Below are 26018 nucleotides of genomic sequence, written 5' to 3'. Positions count from 1 at the left end.
TGGAAGGAGAGTGACAGCTCTTTTATCTGAGCCGAGCTGTTGAAAAGTGTGAATTTATTCGTCGCCGACGCGGGGAGCTGACAGCTCCTGCTCTGCTTCTGCCTTGGTGGGTCGGCTTTGCCGGAGTCCTAACCTTAACCCTAACATGAGCACAGGAGGAGTGATGCGGGGACGCTGCCTATCACCATTTTAAAGGGATTTAGAACTGTGCACTGTGTCCCAGAGGTGTTTGAACAGTGCTGTTTATGGGAGGTGGGTGTGTGCGCACGGGTGAGTGCGTGTGTGTGTGTATGTGTGCGTATGTGTGTGCGCACTGGACAGTATGTTGTTTGAGGACAGTATGGTGTTGTGTGGTAGTGTGGTTGGTAGACAGTGTGTTGTGTACAGCAGTGTGACTGGTAGACAGTGTGGTGTGTAGCGCAGTTTGGTTTGTAGACAGTGTGGTGCGTATAACAGTGCAGAGTGTAGAACAGCGCGTAGCACACGCGCGACTGGGACGACGCTACTCACACTTGATGCCGAGCAGCAGCGCCAGGTTGGGCTCCTTGCCCTGAGCCCGCTGGGTCAGGATGCTGCAGAGCGCCTTCAGGTCCAGCAGGCACAGGGACATCTCCTTCAGCAGGGGCCCCACCTCGGGCCCCGGCACGCCCGGGGCCTGCTGTTCCGCCTCCTCCTCCACCTGTCTTTGGTTCTGTGGGCGGAGAACATCACACACACATACACACACTCAGAGACCACCACTGGAACATCACACACACATACACACACTCAGAGACCACCGCTGGAACATCACACTGTATATAACCATGCTCTCATGTCACATGACACGTTCTGGAGGAATCTGGCATAAAGCTGAGCTCCACAGTGTCCTCACAAAATGGCGGCATCGTTCTCTGATTCAGGGCCACGCAGAACGGAGAACGGCACCAGACCGAGGCGGGAGGAACCCTGAATTGTCTGTTTGAAATTCCCACGCTACTGTCACTACGCATTTGCAACAATAAACACGTTTCTATTACCAGTAACAAGGAGCCATTTGTGCCGCACTCTGTGTAAAAAAGCTTTCTGTATTTAACTTGACAGGGTCGACCAGCCGTCATTTCTAGCTGTAGGGCGAACATCATTCTTACATGAGACTGGCTGAACCAACAGGGACCTGAGCTGAAGGTATGACAGCTGTGGATTCTGAGCTCTGTGTGTGTGCGCGGTGTGTATTTGTGTGTGTGTATGTATGTGTTTGTGTGTATGTGTGTGTGTGTGGTGTGTATTTGTGTGTGTGTGTGTATGTGTGTGTGTGTGTGTGTGTGTGTGTGGTGTGTATTTGTGTGTGTGTGTGTATGTGTGGGCATGCGTTTGTATTCTTCTCCCTATATGTGCTCGAGAGGTAGGCTAGCTGATTTATTTGATGTAAATTGATGATTTATTTGCAAACCAGACACTGTCATCCAGGGTAATTTTATGTCATTTAACAGCTGGCTACGTTTCTCAAGGACACGGTGACAGTGCTTAAGCCAGGATTCAAACCTGCAATCATCAGGTCTTAAGCCTGTTTCTCTTGTCATCAGCCCTCACTATTGCTTTAGAGGGTTATTTAACACAACTTAATACAGCAGGGAACAAGGGAGAAACAATGGTGATGGAAAGACGTGCTCACAGTTCACTGGAGGGAGGGGCGGAGCTACCTCCTGTTAGGAAAGGTGAGGGTGGGGTCTAACCGAATAACCAAAACTAATGACACATACTTCAATATATGGATTTTTTTTTTAAACGTGATAAACATATTTCACAGCAGGGGATCAAAAATTTATATAAACCATAATCTGTATATTTTCTAAGATATCGTGAAGCGTGGCAATGTCTTGCAACATATTACATTTTGATAGATTTTCAGAGAATTTCATTTCCATAAAGGAGATTAACCTTCCAGAAACACTGTGTGTGAGAAAGAGAGAAAGAGACTCTCTCTACCTCCTGAAGTGTTTTGGAGAGCGTCTCCAGGTCCTGGTCTTTCTCCAGAAGCCGCTTGCGCAGGTCCTGAGAGACTCCTTTCTCCTTCTGCAGCCTCTTCTCTGCAGCCTGAAACCACAAGCACATGATCACACACCCAACCTGAGAGCACACCATCACACACCCTAAATGAGAGGACCAACACATCATCACACACCCAACCTGAGAGGACCAACACATCATCACACACCCAACCTGAAAGCACATCATCACACACTTAACCTGAGAGTACCAACCCATCACACACCCAACCTGAGAGGACCAACACATCATCACACACCCAACCTGAGAGGACCAACTCATCACACACCCAACCTGAGAGGACCAACACACAATCACACACCCAACTTGAGAGGACCAACACACTAATCTTATGGTGGTTTGCTCTACTGTATAACAACACAGCCAATGTCACTGCTTACGTTTTCGACTCTAACTCCTCATCACTCGCACTAGTGCCGTTTTTCCTTCCAAAAATTATAAGAAATCTTCCAATTCCAACAAAAATACAACCTATACTCCAAATACAACTGTAACAACAAGCCAGAGCAACAGCAATGTCCATTGTTTTGGATCACTCTAAGAGAGTTTTAAAACGCATCGCCCAACTTAAAAACAATCTGTGCACCGCCCCGTGTCCGTGGGAAGAGCGCGCGCTTCGATTGACAGGTGCGCGCTGCGTGACGGTAAAACCGTCCCTGGCGCAGAGGCTAATGAATAATTTATAGTTTACCGTGAAAGTTAATGTCCCGACGGAGACGCTGTTCTTACTCCCGACGTCGGGGATATCAATATGGCAGCAAATCACGACGCTAATGACTGCGGCGGCGCTAGCTCATCATCACGCGCGTTAGTCCCCTCTCCACCCCGACGGTCCCCCGCGAACCGCCCCGCTTATTCTCCTCTCACGCACTGCCGGTGTTGCATGTAAACAGCACCGCGCCTTTTACCTGACTAAAATCGCACCGCTCTGGAGCAATAGCAACAGGTTCGTTTCTGACAGTGACGCACGCACAACCCTGCGGCGCGGTCAGACAGTCACATGAGGTATCGCACCAGCTGCTCGGTTACGTGCGCATTCGCGGTACACAGGGCCGGATAAAGAGCGGAGGACAGGATTTTGCATGACGGAGATGATATGCCGCGCTCCCTGTGTCACAGATATTGATGATACCGGCAGGTAATACCGAGCGCTTATGACTGAGGGGAACGGGGTCATGTGAGATTCTTACCGTTAACTCGAGAGTGAGCTTCTCAATTTGTTTCTTCTGATTGTCGATGAGCTGGGAGGGAGAGAGAGAGAGGGAGGAGAGGGTTAGAAAGGCGCTGGCTGTGAGGAGACCGTGGGAGGTGATGGGGGAGGTGCAGAGGGAGGCGCGAGCGAGCTCCACCTGGCTGCTCTGCGTGTGCTGCTCCTGCAGACGAGCCCGGTCCCTCTCCAGCTGCTTCAGGTCCAGCATGGGCAGCCGCACGCCGTCCTCCAGGCACTGCTCCACCTTCTCCGTCAGGCTGAGAGAGAGAGAGAGAGAGAGAGAGAGAGAGAGAGCCACAGCTCAGAGTTACAGCACAGAGCACTGCTCCACCTTCTCCTGCAGACTAAGAGAGAGACAGAGAGAGAGAGAGAGCAGCACTACAGCACAGACCACTGCTCCCACAGGCTAAGAGAGCAAGAGAGAGAGAGCAGCACTACAGCAGAGAGCACTGCTCCCACAGGCTGAGAGACAGAAGACGTAAGAGACAGAAGATGCATGCAGAATGTTCACAGGCACGCTTTAGGCTCTGGTACCTCTGCACGGCTGCCACCAGCTCCTTCTCCCTCTTGGCCTGGGTCTCAATGAGGGCTTCCTTCTCCTTGAGCAAAGCGTGACTCTCCTCCAGGCTCTGCTCCAGCTGGGTCACCTTCTCTTGGAGGGTCCGGGCCTTCCCCTGCACCTCCTCCAGCTGGGACACAACACCCCCCCAACAACATGTTAGCACATCTGCAGAAACGCCCTCGACCAGATCAGAAATACCCATATCGAGAAGAGTAACAACTACTTAGTTTCTACCGACCTCTGGTGGACATACTGAGTACTGCAGCAAGTGACTGCACATCACTTCTGTCAAAAGCCAACTACGCAAAAATCGGGCATCTTTTCAAATACATAAATATTTTCGAAAGGCAAATCGAATATTGATTCTAATTTCAAATACTGCCCAGGAAAAGGTGCTTTACAGCTGCACGTAATAGTCCAGCTGAACCCCCACGCCCCAGTTAGAGGCCATAATTGCATTTGCGAAACTGATTAAGACAAATGATGATTTAATTACAGCTAAGCAGTGCCTTAACTACTGTATTACACAGAAACGTGAAAAGGAACGCCTGTTCTCTCTAAGCTATTGATCGCGGTTAATAGAGGGGCCTAAGGGAGCCCTGGATGTAGGGATTAGCGAGGGGCCCTGTGACGGTGCAGGGGCCCCCCAGGGCAGGTGGTCCTGGTGGGGGGGGGGGGCAGGGGGCATACCTGCTGGGCCTGGCTCTGAACCTCGTCCAGAGAGGGCAGGTCGGCCAGGTACTTCTCCAGCGTCTCCACGCGCTGCTGCTTCTCCTGGTTCTGCTCCGTCTCCCGCTGGCACTTCTTCTTCAGGCTGCTGATGTAGCGGTCGCGCGTCTTCATCTGAGGAAGACCAACAGAGCGTCAGGGGGGGGGCCCCGCCCAGTTCCCAGCCTTCCGCTAATCCCCAGCGTCCGTCTCTACCACCAGAGCGGGCCCATCGCGTTAACGGGAAAAACCCCCGGTGAGCGTAACGGTCTTACACGTCTTTAATCCCAATGTGTGGGACAGCCCAAGGGCCAAACAAGCTATTTAACATGCGCCGTGTCCCGGCACTGAAACCGGTGATACACGGAGATAAATCAGCTGAGGTTTTATAGCCAGCAGGAAATTTCCCAGCCCAATTACAGTATGACCACCGAACAAATCACCGTGTCTAATGAGGAACGATCTTAACGAGAAAGAAACCCTTTAATTACAAGTTAATTAAAAATGCGTACTTCCATGGCGGTAAGGCAGACCACTTTACATTACGGTGCCCCCCCCCCCCATGCGATCACAGTGTTACATAACCATAAATATTTAACTATTTCAGTTTAAGGATTTCCATGCTATAAGCCAATTATGTCTCCCTACACAATACACCGGTGTACATATAATCACATGGGTACATGGCCACACATAAAATGTGACCAATCAGAACTCATGTATATAACTGTAACTACAACAGAAGTCTGTGAGGGGGCGGGGCAGGGCAGGGCGGGGCGGGGCGGGGCAGCCCACCTTCTCCTCCAGCTTCTTGATGTCCTCGGTGTACTTCTGGGTGTTCTGTTTGAGGAACTCGTTGAGGTGGATCACCTCCAGCTCTGCGGCGGCCAGCTTGCGGCCCGGCTCCCCGTTCTCACAGCACAGGGGGCTCGGCCTGTCGGGGAGTTGCCCCGGAGACGCTGGGCTGCTGTACGGGGACTCCTGTCACATAGTAGGTGGGCGGAGTTTATAGTTAGCGACGATTAATGAACAGCCTCTTCATTTCATATACAAACTGGCCAGACCGTTGGTGATAAGAAACTTCAAACATTTTTTCTCTATTGCTCTGTTTCTTGCTCTTTTCTGCTATACTGCAAAGCGTCTTTGTGGCAGTTCTCTGTAAAATGTCCTATGCAAATAAAATTGATCTGATTGGATAAAAATACCAGAGCTATTGTATTAGTATTCTCCAGTTAAAAATGGCAAAAATCCACCATGAGACATCTTCGGGTTCAGTTAACTGTTGAGCAACAGTGCCTTTAAATAAACTGACAGGTAGTTCCAGTCTGGAACTACTGATAGGTAGTTCCAGACGTACCTTAGGTTGGAGCAGGTAGGAGTCTTCACAGCGCCCCCTCTGGCCGTGGATGACTTGCTGCGCTCTCAGCTCGTTCTCCCTGATTCGCGCGTGGAGCTGCAAGATCTGCTGCTTTTGCCTGAAGGGAAGATAGATCAAAGCATTTTGTGCATTAGCAAATGGACAATCAAACGCTTGTCTGTACACGCGTGTGGCTAAGTAAAGCTCAAGCTTTTTTCTGCATCTGAATAGATCTTTTCCTGGTCTATTCGTGTTCGGTTTCCTTTTCTCAACCTTAAAACAGACACAAAAACAAGAACAGATCTGCTTTCCTGGCTCAATCCTTGAATTTCTTTTCAAGCCACTAACACAAAACCTCGCCAAACAATTTCCTTCAGGTGCTACAGGCTAGACTGTGGTCTGTGTTACACTCGCTGGTCCACAGCCAAGAATCTCACCCTTAGTGAGGGGTTATATAGGTTCACCGGCAGAGAGCTTCCTCCAGAAGAGCACTGAAACACCTCCCCCTGTGTTCTCAGGGGAAGCAGAGATTTGTGAGACGCATTAAGCGAGCCGCGCCAGGGCAGCTAAACACTGCACTTAAAGGTGGACCGCTGAGCTAACAGTGTAGCAACGAGAAACCAACTCAGCCCAAAACAGGATTACCAGACTACCGGGGACAGGGAGCGGGCTAACAGGTACACCGACGGCAGTCCTCGCTTTGATTGGTTTATTGTGTAACGCAGTTGACAGCAGTTCAAGTAGATTCCCATATACAAAGTCTGATTAGGATCTATTGGGATTTCGACAGTTAAAAGCTGTGACAGTTAAATACAGGACTACTCTTTATGGGTTCTAAATTACATCAGATCATGAATAATTTACATTACAGATTATAAATGCACTCAGATAAGCAGGGTTTAACAGAAACCAAGTGCATGCTATCCTGCTCTATGGTGCACGATAGCATCTGACCCATATCTCACAGGCCCACCATCCATTTGTCCAACCACTACCCCACACTGCAGCTTAAATGGTACTGGACAGTACTGCTGAAAACCTAGCCCTGTGCAATATTTCCAATTAAGGCTGCGCTGATTTGGAAATGGAGGAAACAAACGGATTCATCTCCACTCTGTGAGCTGTGTCTGGAGTAACACTGCTGGTGTTTTGGGCGGTAAACACCCCTGTTGTCACGGCCAACAGCGCTCACAGCGCGTTCTGCAACCCGGCGTGTTCTGAGCGGCTGCAACGCCGGCCCACTTCTGACACGCCGGTTATGTACGGCCGTCTTCTCCCACTGGAACCGAGGGGGTCTGTAAATCTTCACACTTAAAGCATTGACAAGAGGCCCTCTCTGTAAAATTCACCTCTGTTAAATCGGTCCTTCTCACCGATGGCCCGCTGGCAGCAGACTGATGAAAGGGAAAGGGTTCCAAAAACAATGCATCAAAGTTCTCCTGATACCCGAAGCAGTTTGGTTGGCCATTTTATACCTCTCAGCAAAATAAAAAGGGTGCATTGAAATATGGTGGGAGAATGAGCCGGGAGCACCACGCCTGGCTTCGTTAGCACGCCCTCTTGTGGTGAAACATGGAAAATCTTTATGTACCACAGTATCATGTACTTTTCCTACTACAACACAATGACTTCAGTGCTTGCAATTTCCCCCCCTTTCTAATATGGAAAAATTTTACATATGATTACAAACACGGTTTTTAAAAAAATCACAATCTGATCCTGCAAACTGCATGCAGGTGCAGGCCCCTGAAACTGTGAGCCTGATCCCTGTGCTTTAATCCCAGCTCCTCTGATGTTCTGGCACTCCGCCATGTTAAATCTGCTCAGACGAAAAAAACAAATAAAAGAGATTTTGGGTAAGAATATCCGCGGAGCGGCGAGGCCGCCCGAGGATCCGCCGGAACGCCAGACGCCGCCAGCCGCGCGGGAACTGCGGCGGGATTGATTGGTCCGTTTTGGCCGCCCGCCGGGGCTTTGGCGTTAATCCCCCGGCGGTTTCGGCCGTGTCCCGGCCCGACCCCGTGCGCGCGGGCGCTCCTCGTCCGCGGCGGCGGCGTCCCGGCGCGTATCGCTTTCGTTCCGGCACCGCGGCAGAAACCGGAGAGCCGAGGGCGCCCGTCCCGGGCGGGGCGCCCGGGTAATTCGGGTCGGTCGAGGTCGCCGTGGCTACCTTCCCGGGCGGGTCGGCGCTGTGGGCACCCGTCCGCTCCTGAACGCCGACAGACAGAGGAGCCGAGCAGAGGTGCGGCTCTGAGCCCGTTCTGCTCCCGCTCGCTCAGACCCCCTCACACGGCGGCCGCCAGGCGGGAAATTACCCACCAGCACTGACGCCTGTCGCTTTTCTCCGCTTCGTCTTCGATGTGTTTTCACCATCATAAAATTCTGATTTCGCGTGTTGACTATTTATATTAACCGGCACTGGTTTTGGTTTTTGATTTTCGCGTTTGACAAGCTGTGTCGTTTCATCCGGTTAAGGAAACCCTTTTTTTCAGCGGGCCAGCCGGGAAATGAGGAAGTGAGTAAATCTCTAGGAGGTTTACGGCAAGGACGAACAGACACGAACGTGACCCGCTGAGATTCGAGGGAAAGCTGCTCACCTGTCAATCTCCAGCTCCCTCTGCCTCAGGAGGCCCTCTTTGATCTTCACCAGGGTGTTCATGGGAAGGGGCGTACTCCCGAGAGTCTGTAGGGGAATAAGAAGAAGAAGAAGAAAAAAAGTCTTAAAAGTGCCATAAAGAACAAACTGATTCATATTCATATTCAATTACATTAAGTCCCAGTCTAAAACTGAACAGAAACTGTGGGAGAAGAAGCACACCATTGCCTCCCAGTGTCTCTCTATAACAATCACTATATTAAAAAAACAGAAGCAAACTGGTAATTATGAAAATAGTAAAACAGTTCAGTAATGGTAATACCCTTCAACCTTGCAACCATAAAAGGTCTGAAAGATTTGGACGCCCGAAGATAAACTCTGTAGGTCTTTTTAACAAGACTTAATCGCTGGAATGTCAAGTGAACAGGCTTATTTCCAATTTTTAAGAATTTGGGAGAAAAGGCTATTCCCCTGTGAGTATCCCCCGGGCAGGATGTCAAACACCACGTAAGAGGACTGGGAGTTTCTCCCTCTTGTGTGCCAGATACATTATCCCTGTGTCAAGACCCGTACATCTCAAAACACCGAAACGTCTCAAAACACCAACAAAACACCAACTTTTCCTTTATCGTTTCCTGAAGGCACGCAGCCTACATGTGCACAAGCACGCACAGACACACGCAGGCGCGCACGCCATCGTTTCCATACAACGTGCAGAAATGCTGGCGGCTCATTGCTAGCGGTGTCCGCGCCTGTTTAAATAGCGACCCCCCCCCAGAGACTAATCTCGTATAACATAACAAGCAGAAGCTGCCAAATGGCACCGACGCCGTCCCTCACCAAGGAGCTGTCAGAGAGCGCACGCCACGCTGATTCACGGGCTGCTGAAAGGGACGCATTTTGGGGTCGCGCGTGATGTCATTTCCCCCCTCGACAGGAACACGGCGGCCACGCACGCACACGACAGGCTAGGGAGCCTACTACAAGCTGTTAACTCTGTCGTTCTTTCTGATGCCCGATCTTACATGGGCCCCTTAATCACATCCACCAGGAATACTATAAAAAATAAAAACATTTTTGTTTCCTAAAGGAGGAATAAATTACTCGACGGAATGCGGCACAGGGGTATTTGAACTGTGGTGGCGTAGCTTGGACATGACCCACCTCTCAGAGGAGAAACACTGGAGCCAAATGCCACACCAAATTCACAGAATCTAAACAAACATCTGAAGGAGCTCTGGGTGTGAGAAACCATTAAATGTAAAAAATCTTAAATGCTAAATAAAACAGAAATAAAAATGCTACATGCATAATATAATGAGAACCTCCCTGTTACCCATAAGAGAGGTACATTTATGTCTCAGGGGCACAAATTGAAAACACTGAGGTCTCTTGAACTGTGTGAAATGATGCAAGTACACAGTCCGCTCTTTTCCCCCCTATCTCACGTCAGATATGCGTTACCTATATTTTAATTGGCTCTTCAAAACAGTCACATTGTTTTTTCCACTGCCCGTGTCCAAGCTGTCCCGTGTCCAGTCTAAAAATAGCCCCCTCATTACCGTGCCGTATATCAGCGAGGCGCGGCGGCGTCCTCCCGAAAAACACGCTGTTGAATAGCCGCGGGCGGCGCGGTCCTGCGCGAGGGCAGGCGGGCCGTGATGATAGGAACCAGGTGGTTCGGCAGCGACCCGCGCCCCCGGGCCTACTTCACATAGCTGAGGCTATTTTTAAACGCCTTTGTGCCAGGCTGCGAGGGGAGGGGGGGGTGTGTGGGTGGGTGCGTGGTGGGAGGGGTGGGGGGGGTGGTTTCAAGACTGCCGCCTCTCTCGCCGCAGCGGAGATGGCGGCAATGCCCCGCCAAACGCAAACGAAAGGGCGGATCTGGCGGTCCGCGGCGACGAGGGTCCGTGATTCTCGTCCCCGCTGCGCGCGGAGACGGACGCCGCTCGGCGGAGAGCTCCCAGATACGGCGCAAATAAACAGTCCGGCCCGGAGGGGGGAGGGGGAGGGGGAGGGACTCCAGTAGCGAAAACAAACAGGCGTTTGGGGTGGGTGGGGGGGAGGGGGGGGACTTTCCAGGGCTGCGGTGTGGGCCAGGCCTGGACGGCTGATCTGGCCAAAATGTCCCCGGCCCTGGCATCCCATCACAGCGCTGTGACATCAGCGGGGGCTCGGAACACGGTGACGCAGGGGACGGGTTCGAGGGTTGCGGTGTACTGGTGACGCGGGGGCCGCTGCTGCCCGGCTGCGTTTGACGTCGCTGGATTAGCCGATGGAAACCCTGAGGGACGCTGCGCCCTGTGTGTCCTGCTCTTTCAGCTACGCATAATCAAAATGGCCGCTTGGAGCTCCCTGGCAAAGACACGAGGCAGCATCTCAATGTCCTGCTGACACACACAGAGGCAAATATACTGTGTCTGTGTGTGCTACTGTTTTTTGTGTGTGTGTGCGTGAGTGTGTGTGTGTGTGTATGTGTGTGTGTGTGTGTGTGTGTGTGTGTGTGTGTGTGTGTGCACGCGTGCGTGAGTCTGTGCGTGCGTGTGTGCGTGCGTGCGTGTGTGAGTCTGTGTGCTTGTGTGCGTGTGTGTGTATGTGTGCGTGTGTGCATGTGTGTGTGTGAGTGTGTGTGCGTGCATGCGTGAGTCTGTGTGCGTGCGTGCGTGTGTGTGTGTGTGTGAGTCAGGGTGTGCATGTGTGTATGTGTGTATGTGTGTGTGTGTGCGTGCGTGCGTGCGTGAGTCTGTGCGTGCGTGCGTGCGTGTGAGTGAGTGTGTGTTGAGGGGATGGGAGGGAGCAGTGAATCCCGTTTGTTAGGGATTCTTGCTCTCGGGGGGTGAGGAACATTCCCAGCGCTGCAGAAAGCTGGCGGTCCCCTGGGGTGCGGGGCTAAAAACTCCGCTGCCTTTTAAGCTGAGGGACAGATCCCCACGCGGACGCTCGTCGAGCGCCAGGGGACCCGGACGTGCTCGCAGCCCAGGAAGAGGGACCCCAGAGAGGAGGCCGGACCCCCGGTCAGCCCCTCTCTACCGTACACACCGCTTCTGACAGGCTCGCCTTCACAAGCTAGCCATCCGTGTAGCGCTCTTTCAAACAGGCAGGCCTTGTGCCAGCGGTGCCCGATCTTATCCGAAAAGGGCTGTTTTGGTGCCAGTCTTTGTTTTAGCCCAGCACTACGACACCCGAATCTACTAATCAAGGTCTTGAAGACTAAAGACTATGATTAATTAGTTGAAATACTTGTCATACACTTTATACAGAGCAGTGCTAACACCGTCTTCAAAATGATTATTATTGAATAACATTGTCTGTGTGACCTCTCTGTCTTCATTTTTCTCAAGTGACAGGGCTTCAGACTGGCATACCGGTTTATACACTGTTAAAATACGGAATTCGTTTGTCACGTGTAGGTCTGCCAGGTCACCTGTTGCCAGTGCTAATCCCTTCACCACCTCCACAGATCTGTCACCAGCATTTCTGCAAGGCCATTTAAGCTTGGTATTTTTAATACCTCATAAAAATGTGGTGTTCGTTGGCCAGTTTTTGGTGATGCACAGCAACGTTCTGACCAATCAGAATTCTACATGCATAAATCAACGCACGAAGGACTTTCTCAGCCACAGTGGGTAACGAAGAAAAAAAAACAGAAAAGCCTTCGATAACAAAAACAATGAGTCCGGAGGCCCCGCCCATCCTGAGAGCTTCTGGTGGGGAAACACATATTTAGTACTAAAGAGCTCTAAAAATATCATCCGCTGGCAAGGCCACAATCTGCGAGTCTTAACCCTCCCCCTGCCAAAGACAGCCCAAGCCTCAGAACAGAAACAATATAGCCTATATATATTTTATTTTTATCCAAATACCCGTTTCAATCACTTTTAAGCACTCTGGGCTACATTTGCGCTTAATGCAATATCAATAATGTTACTGAATAACATTCCCTCCTCTACTACCACAGTCAAACGGTAAGAGTGGCTTTGAGGTCCTTCCTTATACTCAACACAAACTGCACATGTGCAGAAGTCATGTTTGCCACAGGGGACTGAGGGGTGGGGGGGGGGTGTTTGGTGGGGTATGGGGGGCACGCGTACACCTGCCCGCTCCCAATCGGCTCGTCCTGTCGCCACGCAGTCGGGGGTCTGGGCCCGGGGGGGGTGGGGGGCGGCTGCGGGGGCTTGAGCCGTGACCTTAGGTGAATGGTCTGGGGCATAGCTGTCGTTGTGCAGCAGCTGATACCGCTCTCCGCTCTGAGGTCATACAAACACCAAGGGGGCGATGGGAGTCGCAGCATGTCCGGAATCCACCACCCCCCCCAACCCCCACCCGCTCCCCTCAACTTTCCCTCTCACCAAACACCCATAAGAGAGCAGGGCAGGGAGAGTGTGGGGTATGTGTGTGTACGTGCGTCTGTGGGGGGGGGGGGGTTTACCCTTGACTACCTCACACCAGCTCGCCACTTCAAAAGCTGGGGGGACAAGGTGGCGCAAAGAGGACGATACGCAGGCGCCGTTTGGTGAAGGGGGTGAAGTCATTGCTTCACCAAGCACGGTGACCTCCGGAAGAGAAGAAAAGGAGGGTACACTCTCAACAGCTGACGTCCGAGCAGGTGACCCAAAATTAGCTTTGTGCGCAGGTTGGAGGGCACCTTACGCAGGCGCAGGTTGGAGGGCACCTTACGCAAGCGCAGGTTGGAGGGCACCTCAAGCAGACACCGGCCGGGCGCTCCCTCCGGCTCACGGGCACGGCCTACCGCAGCAATGCGAAGACTGCCGAGTGCCTGCTTTATTTAAAGTGCGGGGATTTGCCGGAGCACAGAGGGCTCGTATTTCAGGGGGCATTAATACAGCGGCTCGCAGCGCTGTGAGTTTGCCTAACGGTACACTCCCAGGTCAAGCACGAGAGAAACCCACATCCAAGGATATGAAAACAGTGAGGCCGAAACACGGCCCACTGACAGTCAGACCCTCAGTGGCTCCGATCTGTCTGTGAATCGAGTGTGCACAAAAATATACGACTGGATGGAAGAGTCCAGCTGTCGTCAAAAAGCAGTTCAAGAAAACAGGACCACTTCTGATCACATGGTTGTTTCAGGCCTGAGTAAGAAGATCTACTTCCTGTTTAAGGCACTGAACCAATCAGGTTTCCAGGTTACAGAATCCAGTGCAGAGCATAGACAATCTGACATGCTTGATACCGCTGCTACACTTTCTTTGGCACTGCCGCAATGGACATTGAAATGAGCCTAGTAAAATGGCAGTGCACAATGCTTCAGATAGCTTCCGAGGAGAAGGGAGATTATTTACAGTGTGGACATGGTGCAAAGTGTTTCTAGCGTGTACCCACCAGCCATACCTACATAGCATCCATCTCAACTGCTTCATCAACTAGACAGAACTAGCCCCCCCCTCGTCTGGGTTAATTACTTCAGTTGACACTCACAGCCTGTCTCTGTGTCACCGAGCTCACTTTCACACGCGACACCCCTGCTGCTCACTTCGTAACCCGCAAGTCATTAAGGAAATTACAGCCCCATACGTCTTCTGAAGTTTCTGTCCAACGCTTCGCGATGAAAGCTAACACGCTTAGCGGCATGCCCCCTCGCTTGGATGCTTGACACTTGCGATCCTGTGCCGTACGAGGGGGGGGGGGGGGGGGTCAGGGCGTGCCCGCGGTAACCTAGGCAACAAAGACAAAAGCCTCCCTGTACGTGCACCCATATAAATAGTTCAAGGCATTCTTCATGGAAAGTCTTTAATCCCCAGAAAGGTGGAGTCCGGTACAAGGATAAAATAGTTTGAGTGGGGGAGTCGGGGGAATAAGCCTGCTGGTGCTCCTGGTTAAAGGCCCTTGTTTGTGTGACCTTGGGTTAAGACTGAACTGGAACCAGGGTCACGGTCTCAACCACTGGCCTGTTAGCACCTTCCAGAAACACAACTCCTCCACTTGCTCCAGGGCTCTGGATTAGCGCATGCACGACACGCATGTTTCAGAATCCCAGGGAACAACTTAACACTTATGCACTGTTAACGTCACTCACGGTAAAAGTACCGCAGTTATGGCTCATACACCCTCAAGATCTTGAGCACAAGTAAGACCATAGGTCTGTACTCAAAGCTCTAACACCCCACGGCGCTAACACTCAGCTGTGTCGTCCTCTCCAGTAGAACTATCAGTCACACAGAATATAGCCTCTTATGACATTCAAACAACGGCCACAAAAGATTAACAAAACCACTTGAATGCCTCAAGTCAGCAATTATTTGATGCGTTTGAGATAATCCATCCATTTACAGCATAGAGGCATAGCGCTATCAATGTAGCCAGGATGTTTTGAGTAAATCTCTGACAAAGTCAATGTGCAGGTCTATACGCTCACAATATAGCTTTGTTTCTTAGGGGCACATCAGTATTATGGGATATTTCGTGAATTACCCATTGATTTGATTTATAATTCATAATTCCATTTTCTCCATATAATCAAAAAAGGAGACCGCAAAGCCCTGAAAAAGGCCTGCCTAGCTACCGTAAGTTACCATGGAAACAAGACCGGCAGACTGTCAGACGGTGCGCTATGAAGCCTAGCGGCTCGGTGTTAAAATGGAGCCTGGCAGAGCTCCAGGCTAACCGCTTCCACCTTGGTGCGCAGGGCGACTGCGACACCTGGCCCCCCCGTCACGCGATGATTTACTGGGTTTGGCTACTCCCACCCGCTCCCCGCCCCCCCCCCGGTGAGCTTGAGTGACAGGCGAGCCCTCTGGGTCCGTCACACGGCACGGCTAATCTCCCGCCGTTTTCCCGGAACCTTATCGCGGCCGTCGCCTTCCCTCGCGGCCCTCCAGACACCCCGTTTTCCGCCACGTCGTCGAGAGCCGCGATCCGCTCGTCGCGAGCGGCCTTCCCTGAGGCCTTCGCCCCCCCCCCGTGTTTTAACGCTCTCAACAAGCAGGCCGAATTTTTGCGTCGCCACAACAGAGAATTGCAGTGGTGCCAGTTGCAGTGTAATGGGAGGTGACGATCAGGGAGCATGTAACCGTAATAAACAGACAAGGTTCGGGTCTGGGGTCCGATCACACGGGGCTCACTACCGCAGGACGCGACGACACGGATCAGCCGTCGCCTTCTCGTTCGCTGTCACCGTTCTTGTACGCGAGCCGATTTCCGTTATCGAGCCGGGTCGCGGGAACGCCAAGATTGCGTATTGGCATACCTGGGGCTCCGCGAAGGGTGGCGTCGGCCAAGAACATAGTTTGGGGGGAAGGGGGGGGGGGGTGGGGTGGGTCACAGCGGGTGTGCTGCACGACGCAGCTTTGCCTCCTCGACTTACGCCCCGCAGCGACGGACATTTTAAAAATGCGCCTTTTTTCTTGGCCTCCTTTTGGTTAGCGCGAGGCCGGCAGAGAGCTCCTTATAAGGGCGAAGGAGCTGAAATAGCAGCTTTCCTCCCCCCCCCCCCCGCGCTTCGGCGAGTAACAGACGTTCGCTTGAGAAACTCCGGCACCAGAGACGGTGAAGAGAGAGTCTCCTCTCTCACAGGCACACAGACTGCATTAAACGCTTATCATGTGGTTTCACCACAAACAGAAGGGCTTGTTTACAGCCTGTATTAGCCAGCCAAGACCCTTTACTTATTTAATCAGTCTCTCATAGCTACAAGAGCAAGCTCTGTGTGAAAAATGGCTATTACCTTATCAACAAAGCCTTACTTTAAGAGAAAAACAAACCATTTTGTGGGGACTAATGGTAAACTTCATACATTCAGGGGGCCACAAAACACCCCTTAAAAGGTAGTAAGAAAATTCATGAAATGTACTAATGTGCGAAATAAATAGGCTGTAGAAAAAATGCTTTATCTTACATATTCTTTAATCCTACTGCAAAGTCTAAAACTAAAAAATTATCTAAGGTCAGTTTCACTGAACAGGTGTCAGTTGTCTTGCTTCACATCGTATTTCACCGCCGGTTAGGATATGCAGATTTCCGTGTGATTAGCTCAGGGTACATACTGAGCCTCTTAAACAGCTGGATTTGGCTGATGCGCTGGAAATAGCATTCCAAAACAAGGCAGAGAGGCTTTCTTTGTCCAGCGTCCAGCGACGATCAGAACAGACCTCATTCTGTAACGCCAGCAGCAGCGACGCCGAAAGAATCGCAATCATTCCGCAAACGCTGCCAAGCCGGCGAGATTCAAAATGTAATTAGCGCGCGTTTAGCGAACGGAGAAAGACGTGACACAATTATCGGACAATGGCAGCCTGTGCACGCCATTTTACATTCAGAGGTATTTGTCATTGTAAATGTAGGAGACACAGTGCTGGCATCTGACAGGTAAGCCGCTCAGCAGGGGTGGGGGGCATCGAGGCCACGCCCACACCGGGGTGGGGGGGGTGAGGGGGGTGGGGAGGTTGGACGATGGCCACGGGACCCCTCCCCTCCTGCCCCCATCATCATCGCTCCCCTCTTCCCCCTGCTTTCCTCTCTTCCTTTCTGCCCGCCCCCTGCTCGTTCTCTTTCCCATAAACTTTGTGACATACTCCACAGCGCTGCCAGACACGCTCCTCGCCCGCCGGACAGAGACCGTTTCCCACGGTGCTGCGGGAGGCTGTGACCGTCGGCAACCCGCCCGCTCGCTCGCTCTCCACCTGTCCGCCCGTCGAACCAGGTAGGACCCGCGTTCCCGCCCTCTCGGAAAAGCCCGGACCCCCGCGGGGTCCGTATCTGGTGCTGGGCTTCGATTCTCAAAACGGGAATACGGGGAAACGAACAGACCCTTCATCCACCTTTAATCTCTGTTAGCTTAAAAAAGAAAGGAATGCACTGCATGAAACAACTGGACTCACTCTCCGCTTTCAGTGCCTGTTATTCATTCTATGTGAGCTGTATGAAAGTCCACTGCTCATAATATTCACTCTGCCTTGTTATGAAGGTCAAAACATATCCAAAAGAAATGGAACCCTCACATCAAAATGTCCTATTTAATGCATAAAACCGGTTTATGAAAATAAATGTACTTTGCTTTAACTAGCATACTGCCTCAGAAATGAATGACAAGGGGGGACGAGTCCTCACAAGGCTCTATGTTCTTAAGCGCTATCAAATTTCAAAGTTAAAAAGGCAAACGGAAACCCGAATCTAAACAGATTTCTTTATAATAAATAACCACGAAAGACGAGTTTTCCAGATAAACGGAAAAAGCTAAAATAAACCAAACTGCTGTAGCCGAGGCTGCTGTCGTCGAGAGTTCATTCGAGCCGCGCCGTGTTCTCCTGCGAATGGGGGGATAAACAGAGACCTGGTGCCAGACACATTCCAGAGCAGGAAACAAATCTGAAAAGCGGTCCTGCTCCGCGGCCGCGGCTGACGGTTCTCTGACCCCGCGTACAGCGCGCACGCATTTGCATCGCGGCTAGAGGGACGGGAGACTCAGCTTTGCATCTACTCAAATGAGCGGGCTTCGCACAAAGGGACCTTGTGGACACGGTGAAGGTTAACAACACATCACTGAAAGGCATTTATAGCACTAGCTGGTAGCAACCGACAACTCTGGGTGTGAGGGGTACTTAAGACTACGTTTGAGAGTGTGACCAAGCCTTTTTTAGTGGGCTTCGTATCGATCGCTTACTGATCCGAAATGACGAGTGCAAACAAGGCTTTCATTGTAGCACGTGATAATTAGCACGACGTTATTAAAGAAGTCCAGTATTTCTATGGCTTCCCGCCAAGCCGCCGCGTGCCTTCCGCACGGGCAGCAATTCCCCTCTCTCGTGCCACAAAATGGTGGCCCCACAGTTCCCCGGGTTTGCAGCGCGGCGTCCGGCGCATCGCATCACGGAAAGTTCCGACGGCGGCGGACAGAGGCCTCCCCGCCCCCTGCCTCCGGGTCGCTTGTTTTCTCAGGAACTCGGCCAAAAGGAGAAGAAGAAAAAAACAAAAAAACCAACAGTTTTTATTTCGGGGGGGAATTCGAGGGCCAGGTTTTCCGAGGATTTCCTTCTTAGGCTCGACTGGAGCTCTCCTCTGTTGATCTTATTTCCGACCGCGGCTCCCATGGGCTGTTTTGTAAGGAAGCACGGCAAATCCCTGCCCAAACACAACCCCTACTCCTCTGAAAACTGCGCGGCTACAGCGCTCTTAGCTCTAACCGTCGCTTTTTTCCAGCCTCACCCCTGACCTTAAGAACCACAGCCGGGGGGGCCGGGAGGCTGAAATCGAAGAACAGACCCAGGCCTACCAATTACAGTCCGCGGGGAGTCATTAGCGACATTAGCCTTCCCCAGCCCAGTCAGGACCGCTACAGAGGCCTCGCTAACGATCGTGTTAGCACGTTCCCGGCCGACGGCGTTAAAAACTCCAAGCGATCCATCATCGCCATTCCGTGTTTACGTATCCCTGGGTCACATGACCCAGTGTGAGATATACGGTATGTTGATCCAGTGCGGCGACTGTCTCCTCCGGTTATCATTCTTACACTTTCTCACTGCGGCCAAAACGCAGTGTACTTAAAAGGAAGACCGCTCCAGAAGTGGATAAGAGAGCTCTCCTTAGCACCAGAGCAAACACAGAGACAAAACTTCATACATCACGGCACTGACAGAAACACTGAAGTTCTTTTTCACTTCTGAGAGTTATTCAAAATCTCATTAACTGTATACTATACTATAACTCATTTTATAGTGAGAATTGCAAAAAGCAGTTAGACTGGAAAAACAGATATTGCTATTACTCAAGAAAAATGTTAACAATCAAATCAAAAGAAGTAATTGAAACATCAGCGCATTTCTATTGAAAATTTTTTTCTTTGACCAAAGATTTTTTTCATTTGAGGTAACTCCAGTAACTCCCTAAAACACATCAGCAATTAAAATAGTAGCACTTGGCCTTTTCATAAAGTCTGGAGTTAAGTAGAGTGCTACAAGGTTAATCTGAAAAGAAAAAGTGTGTTAATTAGGGGAATTAATCCAGGGAAGCCTCCGTCTGAGAGAGCGCACAGTAACCCAAAGTCACACGCAGTCAAGTGTGCCACTGCCAGGAGAAGGAGATAAGCAGGGGCCATTGAGTGCCATGCCCCCTGTCTGTCAATCAGCTGTACTGCAGCCCCAGGGAACGCGGAGACTGACAGCGGCGTAAAGATTATCTGTTGTGAGACTGGACGGTGGCAGACAGCCAGGCTGAGGCCGCACGACTCCGTGGGGGGACTTCTTCGACATGGCGGAGCGGCTGCTCTTTAATTTTGGACGGCCTTTGTCGGGTCAAAGGTGCTGCAGGGCCCGAATTCTCACAAGCTCATTATTGGGAAGGGGTGGGGGGGGGGTGGCGGGGGTGTGAGGTTTTGTCTACATCCCCCTCCCCTCTGACTCAAGACTCCACCCCCTTCCCCCTCACCGGTCTGCAGGGGCCACTGGCCCTCCAGCAGCTGTTTATTTAGGGGGCGGAGCCGTTGCAGTTTAAAGGGGCGACGCAGGGTAACGACAGGCAAAGGTCATCCCTAAGAATACCCGCCCGCCCACAGCAGGGGGGCGGGGCCGATATCTGCTGTCGGCGGCTCGTCAGCGGCCGGGCTATGCGCTACACCTTTCACGCGGGCCGCCTCAATGTCACTCAGAGACGACAGGGGCACCGACAGCTCCCCGAGGCATGCTGGGAAGGAGGAGGGCAGATAAGGCTGCCGTCAGCCTGCCGAGAAGCGGCCGCGATTAAAAACAAACTTCCTGAGTGTACTCCCAGGGTGACGCGGCGAGCGGAGGACGGCGGTAAAGAAAACAACGCGAGCGCGCGGATTAGCCGCGGCGAGGAGCGGCGATAACGACGTCGTAATAATAATAGCCGAGCCGCGCGGGCCGGAGGAGGCATGCCGGGCGAGCCGGGATAAATGGCGCGGGGTCCGGCGCGTTCCGGCGGCCGGGGGGGGGAGCGGCGGACGCATTTAGCCCCGGCGCTAATCCCGCCGTGCCGTGCCGAGCTATCGCGGCGGCGGAACAAACGCGCGGCAGGAGGGAACGTCGTAAAACCGGGCAGGTGAGCCGTCTGTCGGCGCGGCGACGCAGGCCGCGTGTTTTGGATTCGAGCGGGAGGACGCGGTCGAGGTCATGCGGCGCGGCGTGGAAAAAATCCCCCGGAGATGAGTCGTCCTTGCTGCTCCGCCGCTGTCGCGATCAGTCACAGCTAGACAGGCGCTTTGGCGAGGTCGCTCAGGCCTTAAAGTTAACTGCCCAAACAAAGCGAGAGAAGCAGGAGCGTGAATCCTGGCCTGCGTGCCTCTGAGGGAGAAGAAATCCCATGTTTGTGCATTCAGTGCGTGCGTGTGCACTGTCCAATCTATCAATCAATCAGTAAAACTTTATTTATAGAGCATATTTCATCCAAACTACGGAGTTCAATGTACTTTACGAGGCACAGCAATGCCAAAAAGCAACAGGAAAGAGAAAAAGAAAAATACATTAGAATAATTAAATACATAAATATAAGTATAAAAACAAATATCCAGATACGCATGCGCACACACACACAGAAACACACATACAGCATCAGCATAGAAAGTACACTAATCATTAAGAACACACCAGTGAAAAGCAGGTTCTATGTATAGGCCATGCTGTAAAGGTGATGCACTGTCCATATCAAACCCCCTCCCATTGGCTTGTTTTATTTCATTCATTCATTCACGTGTTTTTGGCTTGTTCACTCATTCACGTTCTCCGATGCTCCCACCCGCAGCTCCAGGAGGCCCAGGGTCACGCTCAAGCCACGCCCACTGCCCCAGCCACGCCCACCACCACTGCCCACCACTTCCCAGCACTGCACTCCTTCCTCCCTCTGTCCTGAGCACCTCTCTCTTCCTCTTCCTCTCTCTCTCTGCACTAACCACCGGTCTCCACCGGGCCGCGCTCTCGCCTCTCTAACCCCGCCAAACCGCCGACCGCCAGCATGGAGAAGGTGCAGCACATGACCCGCTCGGCCATCCGGAGGGCCTCCACCATCGAGGTGAACCCGCAGGCCAAGCAGAGAATGCAGGAGCTCTTCGTCAACTTCTGCCTCATCCTCATCTGCCTGCTGCTCATGTACATCATCGTCTTGTTAATGTGAAGGGGGGCGGGGCCAAGGGGCGGGAGTTTGCCCAACAGCCACCCAATGGGGTGATGAACTATATGGGAAGGTGGAGCCACGAGGGTGGGGGGTGGGGTGGGGGGGGGTTTGGGGGGAAAGGGTGCTCCAATTCCTTTTGTAAAAATGCTTGCCGATATGAAGAGGGATTTGCTTTTGCTCTACAGTGCATGACCTGTCCAGCTCTATAGACGTGTTTGAGGTTGCGTACGTAGACTAGTGAAGAGCGCCGTGTTGGAGCCGGGACCTGTTTATCTCGAGAGAGGCGTGGCCGCCTGTCCGCGCGGGCGTGGCGAGGCCAGGGACTGACCGCGAGGCCTCCACCCCACCAGCATGCTCTCCACCGCACCCGCCCCGTTCCTCCGCCATTCCGCACAATGCGCCAGCCTGCCTCTGCCCCCGCCCACGCCATGCCACGCCACGCCTCTCTCTGACTGCGCTTGTATCTGTGCTGCTGTGAAGTGTACACGCTGTGAAATTATAAAAACAAAATAATAAAGGAACTAAGGTATTGTGTGTGAATGAGCTGTGATGTCACGCTAGACACCGGGACTGGCCTATAGACCTTCTATTAAAAGGGTGTGATGTGGAAAATGGAATGGCTCGTTAGAAGCAGACACAGGGCCACTGCAACACTCATTGTTAATCACAGAGCTAAATTATATCTTCAATGTCTTTCAACAAACATTGTTATGACATCACAGTCCACCATTAAATATGTTTTATAGTTATTTTAGATGTCTTAGTTCAAAGAGATCTAATAGACTTGATTATGGAGATGGAAAAATTGCCCGTGCTGTCTCTGTTTCACAGTTGAGTGTATTACCGTTCATTGACAATAGGGTAAAGCTACCATAAAATGAACTGTATAGGCCAGTACACACAGAGATGATGGGAGGAAATTAGACAGTTGGTCCAGAAAAACCCTCCAGCCCTGCCATGCTATTGAGCTTTTGCAGAATCTTCATCAGTTATTGATGAATGCCCTTTAGCCAATCAAACAGCAGGAGTGTGTGAATTTGAGCTTCCACATCAAAATAACAATATGCTCACAATTAGCAGCACACGGTTAGGCTAATGATATAGCAAAGGGAAGCCATCAAAGCCATCGAAGTACAACAAGACATCTTCAACAAGACAATCTTCTCTTTGGCTTTGAGAGCACAACGTGCCGTATGAAGTTGAAACTTGTTTCTTGACCTTGACTCGTGAATATCATATCATAAAAAAGCTGTTTCACTGTTCCCCGGTGAACTGGTGTTAAATGTAGTGGATAAACAAGAGGACGCAACTGTCCTTTCTCTCCTGCTGAGTTCTGTGCTCTAACAGAACGATAATGTGCTAAGGAAAATCACAAATTCTTTCTTGATGGGGCCATTGGGTTTATGTTCAGACCTCGGGCCATTTGCAATAAAAACAAGCAGTTAGAAAATTAAGTTAAGTGTTTACATAGCATCAGAACTGGGCACCAGACCCTTACTGACCACTGATTGGTTGTTCCTCTTTGAAAAACAAAGGCACACTATAACAGCTCACGGTTGATAAGAAACCCCTCACTGTCCTAATTCATGACCCTTCACAACACAAGACCCCGCTGGAAATGACATCACACAGAGCAGTTAAGTCAGCCCTGCAAATCAGTCAAATCAGCTATGATACCAGGCTCACACAGAACACATTAACTTTTTGAAGCTATCAAAACTTAAAATGTGAACATTATAAATCTCAGGCTTAATATTTTAAATGCTTTAAAGCGTGAGCCAAGATATTTGGCTGCGTCTTCTCCAAGAATGGATTTGCTGGCAGTGAGCCTCGACCGCTCATGCTGTCTTCTAGCTGAGCTCATCGAAAGACAACAAACATCTTAAATATGTTTCCTAAAAAGGAGGTAACAGCACAGAGAACAAAGTCTCGTTCTGCAACACAAAGAGGAACATTCAGAGAACACAATCTATTTCTGAAGCATGAACAGAACTTCAACATTAAGAGATCTGACAGCAAAACAGAAGGATACATGTTCAAAAAAACTGACCCAAAACAATCACTGGCAACACATTCTAGATCTAAACAGCACACAAGAGTTCTATGGTTATTTAACAAGGCTTCAGAACCTTGTGGCTATGAATAACTGTACAAAATGAGTATTGTACCTTATTGGACCTGTGTTTTGTAGCCTAGTTGTTCCAATGACCTTTGGTATGCATTATTGTATGTCGCTTTGAATAAAAGCGTCTGCCAAATAAATATAATGTAATGTAATGTAGATGCTTGTTATAAGAGGAAAGGGCACAAGCTGAACAGGGGGCCATATCTCTCACTGTCCGACTGTTCCCTTGTCTTCCCTGTTCCATGTAGTTGAATCACTTACAGCTGCAGCCAGGGTGAAAGACCAGGAGGATGGTATAGACCTGCCCTGCAGCCCCCCCCTCTTCACCAAGCTCTGAGCGTGACAAGCTTCTCCACAGCGCCCTCCAGTGGAGCCCTCCTGCCAGCGCAGCCCTTCCACCATGGATCTGGTCAACAACCGAGGCCTGAACCTCATGCTCAACTTCCTCCTCATTGTGGTGGTGCTGCTCCTCATGCTCATCCTGGTCAAGCTCATGTGAGCCGGGCCCCGCCCTCAAAACCACTGTCATGACTTAACTCAGCCGGCGAGACCTGGGGACCTGAGCATAACGATGCCCACCAGCAGGGGGAGCTGCACTGACTCAAACACTGTAAGGCCGGGTCCATAGTGAAAAGCCAGAGGACCTCGGGAATGGCTTTTTCCAGGATGTGTGGGAGCTTACTGAGCCCCACAGGGAGGTAATATTAGGCATCACTTCGGTATCACCCTCATCAAAATTTTACGGATCGACATTAACCGAGATCAGAGATTAAAAGAGTTTGCAATGAACGACCTATAAGCCTTGGTGATAACATTAGCGTATAATTACGGGATATAAACCCGTGCGATTTATTCACAGCTGCGTCAACAGTGTTTTCAAACTGAAAAACACATCACCAATGCAAGTGACTCCATCTAGTGGCAAAGAAGTTAACTGCATGAAATGCATTCATGCCCGTTGATTATATAAACGACTACCAGTACCATCTGTTCTAAATAATTTGCATTTAGTAAGACAATTCTTATCAAATCCGATCTTTTGCTGGTTTTCAGTGCTCCCATCAAGCACTTTCAATCACAGAAATAATAATGTAAAATGCTAACCAAAAGTCACAGAGTATACATGGAACAAAACAAAATTGTCACAGCTGTAGCATAATGGCAGCCCTTGCTGTACAGTGTAAGCTTTCTGTAATGGTGCCCTGAGCGACAACTGAGGCACTTATGCTATGTGACAGCCTCACGCTAAGTTGGGTCCTTTAGGGAAAAGTGTGCAGTGCATATACTCAGTCACAACTTTCACACTATTTGTACTCACGGTGGAAAAGATGTTTTTGGCACAGCCAGCGCTCTGTTCTCTTAATAGCATTGCATATTCATGTGTGAGCAAACGTGCTAACTGTGGTTCAGCCCTGTTCTTCTGCATGTTGATATGTCAGTTACCAGCATCCGTTACCTTGAGAAACGGGGCTCCTGTACCCCAATTACTTTTTGGACACACAAAATGGATAAATGCTGCAATCCTCTGGGAAAATATTGATCTGTACCAATTGTTAAATAAGACAAAATATGACAATTTGTTCTGTATATCTACAATGCTAGCGATGCGGGCAAAGTTTTAAAAGTAAAACACTACTTGACCTTCCAAATATTTTCTTCCAATCCAAATGACAAAGACAGTCAGACCACTGAAAGGGACTCAGGTCAGCCAGGTAATGCTCTCCTTAAAATCACACATCACCCTGATTAATGTTTATACATATTTAACAGGTATATATTTACATGCAGAGCACCGTTAAGTTCTTGTTGTGTTTGTGATGTTCATTTCAGTTTTTTTGCACCATGTATGATTCTTGCAAGATTCTTGCGAGATGAGTTTGCTCTAGGGTATAAGGACAAATAAATTTCAGCTACAAAAACATAAAAACTTTGTTCTTTTTCTAAGCATGTAAGAGTAGAATTTGATGCATTGTCTTGATCAATGCATGTTAAAATCCAATAAATTTTTGGTGTAATGGATTAAAAAAAAAATGAATCAATGAGTAACGGTAAGTGATTATACATAAAATATGAGCACTTACAATAATCTTTAAAGGCTAAATTATCTTGAACTCTAAACATTGAACGTGCCTTCCCCTTGAGTCAGCCAACAGAACAAAAATGCTTCAAGCGGAGCCTGAACTTTACCACCCACTCCACACGGGGGCGATATGTCACCAGTCTCACTATATTTCATCTCTTTCGGAGATAAAATCCTTTCGGTGGTATTTCAATGGAGACCTCTCTCTCTCTCTGCGGAAAGGTTTTGGGTTAACCACAGACATTCAAACC

General features: G+C 50.5%; 2 protein-coding genes across 7 annotated transcripts in view; one reads left to right on the top strand and one right to left on the bottom strand.

The window, feature by feature from the left end:
• The window catches only part of cep85l (centrosomal protein 85, like), a 61780-nt gene that overhangs the window by 3313 nt on the left and 32449 nt on the right, over positions 1-26018 (bottom strand). For all 4 annotated transcript variants that reach the window (XM_035421562.1, XM_035421561.1, XM_035421560.1 and 1 more), the window contains exons 4-12: positions 8484-8569; positions 5887-6004; positions 5325-5510; positions 4512-4664; positions 3794-3948; positions 3399-3516; positions 3240-3290; positions 1969-2076; positions 511-691 (exon numbers count right to left, since the gene is read on the bottom strand). In XM_035421562.1, the coding sequence (XP_035277453.1) occupies positions 511-691; positions 1969-2076; positions 3240-3290; positions 3399-3516; positions 3794-3948; positions 4512-4664; positions 5325-5510; positions 5887-6004; positions 8484-8569 (1156 nt within the window). The remainder of the gene's footprint in view (positions 1-510; positions 692-1968; positions 2077-3239; positions 3291-3398; positions 3517-3793; positions 3949-4511; positions 4665-5324; positions 5511-5886; positions 6005-8483; positions 8570-26018) is intronic.
• pln (phospholamban) lies at positions 16581-25608 on the top strand. Of its 3 annotated transcripts, XR_004765689.1 has the most exons (3): positions 16581-16807; positions 17021-17141; positions 23936-25608. XR_004765689.1 is itself a non-coding variant. In XM_035421564.1 (2 exons), exon 2 carries the CDS (start codon positions 21404-21406, stop codon positions 21560-21562), a length of 159 nt encoding a protein of 52 aa, XP_035277455.1. In that variant the 5' UTR covers positions 16938-17141; positions 21194-21403; the 3' UTR covers positions 21563-21639. The 3 variants fall into 3 exon arrangements, 1 of the variants encoding a protein (XP_035277455.1); XM_035421564.1 differs by lacking the exons at positions 16581-16807; positions 23936-25608 and adding an exon at positions 21194-21639 and having other exon boundaries at positions 16938-17141; XR_004765688.1 differs by lacking the exon at positions 16581-16807 and having other exon boundaries at positions 16943-17141.

This window comes from Anguilla anguilla, chromosome 6 (assembly GCF_013347855.1).
Source record: "Anguilla anguilla isolate fAngAng1 chromosome 6, fAngAng1.pri, whole genome shotgun sequence".
Classification (NCBI taxonomy): domain Eukaryota; kingdom Metazoa; phylum Chordata; class Actinopteri; order Anguilliformes; family Anguillidae; genus Anguilla; species Anguilla anguilla.
Note: the sequence above shows the minus strand (reverse complement) of the source record. Positions and strands in the feature narration are given on the sequence as shown.